Raw genomic sequence first — 4638 nt, forward strand, 5'->3', positions numbered from 1 at the left:
GACCTTCGATATCATCGAAGAGTTCCGCAGATGCGATTGCGAAAACATAGATTTTGTGAATTTTATTTTTTATTTTGATTCTACCGCTTTCTATTCTTATATAAAGGGGTGTATGCGAGATTAGGGTGTATTCCAGAGTATTTTAGGGTTTCCTAAAGCTTTGCAAGGGTTTACTAAAGGGCTTAGGGTTATCAAAGGTGTGAGAGAGAGAGAGAGAGGAAGCTTGTGGAAGGGAGGCTATGCTCGTAGAGGTGATCTACCATATCTCAGCGCTTCCACGTCCTCGTCATCAGTGAGATCTCTCCGTCTTCTTTATTTCTCTTATTGTTTATCCACTCCTGCGTGAGTGAAGAAGGTTTGATCCAAGCGGTGTGTGCTTGTGATCGGTTGTAACATTCTGCTTTATAGTGGATTGTTGATCTGGACGAGATCCCGTGTTTTTACCTCTTTGAGGGTTTTCCACATAAAAATCTCTGGTGTGGTTTGGTTTATGTTTTTATTTAGTTCATTACATTATTATTCCATAATTCTAGTTTGTTTTGGGAGGCTAGATCCTAAGGTTTGGTGCAAGGCCCCCAACAGACTCCACACCTATGAACTCTATGTAGAGGAATTATGTTATCTTGATCTTTAGTGAATGTATAATTTGTTGCCATTTCCTGCCAAATCAAACACAACATTCTTAGAACAAACCAAAATTTTCAGCCAGAAGGAGAATAGTTAGGAGAGGCTAGAAATCATCTTCACATGCTGACTTGAGCCTAAGGTCTTGCACAAGCATGAAGTAATTAAGAACTAAGGCAAATGGGTACACGTATTGCATGCCGACATGGTGTAGGACTTAAGTATGGATGTTCCCCATCTTGACTGATTAAAACTTATAAGAAAAACAATAATAGAATTATTTTATTTGGTGCGAAGGATTTTAAAACTCACCATAACCTTTTCACACATACTCATGCAGATCTTCATTCCATAACTTTTGGTCATCAAGATTGAAGCATATGAGTATAAAAATAATCTAAAAAAGAAACATGTAAAGTCGTGGCTCCTGCACCAACTTTTTGAAATGCTGGACAAAAGAGAACCAAATTTAATCTAAGCCTATACAAGTAAAAAACTAAAATGAGAAAGAAAGGAATAATAGTTATGGAGTTTAGTTTAAGAATATATAAGAAAAGAATTTAAAATTGTCTATGATGCAAGAATGGCAACCAAGAAAAAAAGAATGTCTTAGAAAGTATGGATATTGGTTGTTGTCTGTTGTACCGAACGTTTAATAACCTCTCTCAAAACCCACTTTTGCACAAAATGCCTTTGTTAAATCCAAACGGATACAGTTTTAATCTTCATTAAATTAAAAGAATGTTATTGAACTACTATTAACTCCATGTTTCAGAAAAAAAATGCACGATTTATATGTAGTGTATTATTACTAATTATTTTATGGAAATCTACTGCATTATTTATCATTTACTTAATAAAGAGGATTTCAATGATCCCCGACACAATGATTTGCGCACTATACTAGGTTTTTCAGTTTGTACAAGTGGGTCCCAATCATTCGGTGATCCAAACAATCAGTCCATTGAGCGCATCCAAGATAGATCATGCCGAAACAGATCTCCCAGTTCAGAAGAACCAAGCCACCAATTACAGGGCTTTTCTAAGTTGAAGATGGACCATTGCAACATTTCGTTTCAGCCATCTACTTACAGGTGACAAATTGAATGGTTGGAATTATCCTATTGATGATATTTTTAGGGTAGGTTCCATCCACAGTGGGGCTCAATAGACCAACAATTGGGATTATTTCATTGAACTCACTTAAACAAACTAAAATCTAAAGAAATGGGATCCTAAAATTCCTCTTTAATAAATTGTAGGCAGGCTCCTTCTCTGTTCTTCTTCTTCTTCATTCATACAATTCATGTTGGGGTGAGTACATACATCTTACAAGAACGAGGACCAATAAACGCCGTCAACTGGAAACGCAAACTCTTTGACACATATGAATGCTGCAAGAAACAAGAACAAAAACATCATCTATCATAATAATATCTCGTAAACTGATCATTTTACCTTGGCAAAACGAAAAAGATGCATATTCATTTTACCGTGGATGAGCTAGTGGAGACAGTGTAGTGTGTGTAAGTGATCCAGGGTTCATCCCTGGTAGTTTTACCTTAAAAAAATCTACTCTTTATCTATTCATTAGCTTTAACTATCTTAATTAGTTTAAAGAATTGAAGAATAAATTTTGTACCACCCATAAGTCTCTGACTACTATAGGTGTATTTGGGGAGAGTCCAATTTCCCTCCAAACCACTGTTATGGGAGCCTGAGACCCACTTCTATTCCATAACACAACCGCTATCCGTCTCCCTGACAAAGCCCCTGCCCAAACCTGCATTACCACCTCACTTGTGTCAATGATAAAGTAATCTATCCTTCTATTATCAACCCCTAACATGTTTGTTGCTTATGTGTCTATGTGAAAAATGAAAATGGCAACCATCGTTCACTTGGAATGCCAACCATCTTTCACTTAGAATGCCACTACAGAGGTCCTGCAACCATATATTGATCACATGCCCCACCATTACTAATGCCAACATTCATCAAAGTCTGGTTAAATGTTGCACTTAAATTCACGAGTAAATTGAATTGCAAATTTTCAATTTAATTAAGAGGCAAAATTCATTTTAAGGAAGAAGACTTCAAACTACAATCATATTTCTTTCAATGAAACTAGAGAGTAATATTAACTGCAAATTTGAGCACATACCCTCAATATCAATGCTAATTGCTAAGTGCTAAGTAAACAAAATTTAGTTATTTTGACTTTATTGGACTATGAATGGCAATTCAGTTTATGTGCATCCAAACAGACCCTAACACTATTCAAGGGTTTCATATTTTCCCTAATGGAGTTTGCAATAAGAGCAACAAATGTTTAAAAACTTGATTCAAGGGTTATATTTCTAAATTTTACACTTGTATACACTAGTACTTAACATATATTTGAACAACAGCAAAAACTCAAATGAATGTTTTGGCATGTCATGTTTCTCTGTGTATGTCAATGTTGTGTAGTTTAAAACAGATCAGATAAGGGATTTAATAAAAAGTATCTATACCATTCCATCTTCCTGGACCTGCAAACCTTCCCCATTTGTTGTTTTCATCAGCAATTGTTGTGATACTGGGGAAAGAAAAAAGAAAAAAAAAAAACCCGCACTCAACCAAAGCAACTGAATTGGTAATTTTTTTTTTCACTATTTCCTTACATTCAAGGATCAAACCAAAAGACAAGATGGAAACCTCTCCCACTTGTCTTGAATGTCACCTATTGTTCTCCATGCATTTCCAAAACTACTAACCCATGTTGCTAGATTCTGTTTACCCCTATAGAAAACATACGCCTTAGAGACTATGAAACATAACTAAAATAAGAAGCTTGAAAGAGTACTACCAATCAATGAGCTATTGATGCTGAAGGGTGTAACTTTTAGTACAACATGACTTACCATTCACATATAGAGTACAAAATGGGTCGGCCAACCTTCCAGAATGCGTAACTCATCCTTGTATACCTATAAGACATGATGGATACGTGTGGCAATGTGACATTTGCTGATTGAAATTGAACAATTCAGTCGAACCCATTTCTTTAAAAGTGGATAAATTTTTCTTAGATATCACAATGAGCTTCACTTGGTTGACTTCCTGTTTTGGGTCATACTTCAAAGATATGCAGCAAGAACTCATTGTCTGAGAAAAGGTACCTATATTGAGGTCTTGATCCATTATGGTAACAGTTATCGTACTTCAAATAATCGACACCCTACCACAAGAAGTACTAAAATAGTTAAATTAAATTAAACAAACCTTGTCATGGGGAAGCAAGAACTGTAGAAAAGAAATGAGACCGAACATGGACAGGTTGGAAACGAAATTATAGAATAGAATCATACAAACTATGAAAAGGGAAAAAAACAAAAAAGAAGTTGCCCATGATTGCTATAGGAAAATTAAATAAATTAGATAAAACTAACCCATGAGGCGAATGTTCTCGCATCTTGCACTTCATGCCCAAGGTAGCCTGACATGGTTTTGCTGCAAGTTGTGTAACTGACAAAGAAGAGATCACTTAATGCAAGGGTTTAAGTTGAGAGAGTGGTACAAAATACTTGCATTAATAAGAAACAAGAAATTCTCATAAGTGTCGTATGTGATATACGAGAAACAAGAAATTATGCAAGGGTTTTAAAGTTGAGTGAGCAAGGTGAAAAACCATGCTTGCATTTGTGAGACACAAGATCTTCACCAGTGTCGATATTAATAGGAAGAAAATATCCTAATCTCCTCCAGATTAGGATCTCATCTCTCTATAGGATAGGTGCTAAAATACGAAGAAAATCATCCAATTTTTACAAGGTGGTAATCATTTAATAATTTGAAAAGTGAATACAATTTTATCTGAATTATCGGTACCAATACCATATCATGTGCTATAAATGCCGCTAGATGTGCAGTGCAATACCCTTGTTTTCCTATCCATAAATAGCTAGCCCATGTCATACCTTTTTCACACCATAATGTTAAAACCATCCAGATAGTCAAATAAATTGAACC

At 35.5% G+C, this 4638-nt stretch overlaps 1 protein-coding gene across 3 annotated transcripts; it reads right to left on the reverse strand.

The window, feature by feature from the left end:
* Positions 1-590: 590 nt before the first annotated feature.
* On the reverse strand, positions 591-4238 carry LOC131255119 (alpha-galactosidase 2-like). Of its 3 annotated transcripts, XM_058255814.1 has the most exons (8): positions 4059-4238; positions 3789-3847; positions 3531-3596; positions 3325-3408; positions 3141-3205; positions 2267-2407; positions 1828-2018; positions 591-659 (listed from the first exon to the last, which is right to left on the reverse strand). In XM_058255814.1, exons 1-6 carry the CDS (start codon positions 4110-4112, stop codon positions 2355-2357), a joined length of 381 nt encoding a protein of 126 aa, XP_058111797.1. In that variant the 5' UTR covers positions 4113-4238; the 3' UTR covers positions 591-659; positions 1828-2018; positions 2267-2354. The 3 variants fall into 3 exon arrangements, 2 of the variants coding, with proteins under 2 accessions (XP_058111797.1, XP_058111796.1); XM_058255813.1 differs by lacking the exon at positions 591-659 and having other exon boundaries at positions 1589-2018; XR_009175988.1 differs by lacking the exons at positions 591-659; positions 3141-3205 and having other exon boundaries at positions 1589-2018; positions 3291-3596.
* Between the last annotated feature and the right edge of the window lie 400 nt (positions 4239-4638).

This window comes from Magnolia sinica, chromosome 9 (assembly GCF_029962835.1).
Source record: "Magnolia sinica isolate HGM2019 chromosome 9, MsV1, whole genome shotgun sequence".
Taxonomy (NCBI): Eukaryota; Viridiplantae; Streptophyta; class Magnoliopsida; order Magnoliales; family Magnoliaceae; genus Magnolia; species Magnolia sinica.

Bases quoted from the DNA above. Each gene is read 5' to 3' on its own strand.
- LOC131255119 (XM_058255814.1), bottom strand. From the start codon at position 4,112: ATGTCAGGCTACCTTGGGCATGAAGTGCAAGATGCGAGAACATTCGCC. The intron at 3,848-4,058 runs GTTAGTTTTATC...TTCTTGTGGTAG, and splicing joins CGAGAACATTCGCCTCATGG to GGTGTCGATTATTTGAAGTA. The intron at 3,409-3,530 runs GTAAGTCATGTT...TGTTTTCTATAG, and splicing joins TTGTACTCTATATGTGAATG to GGGTAAACAGAATCTAGCAA.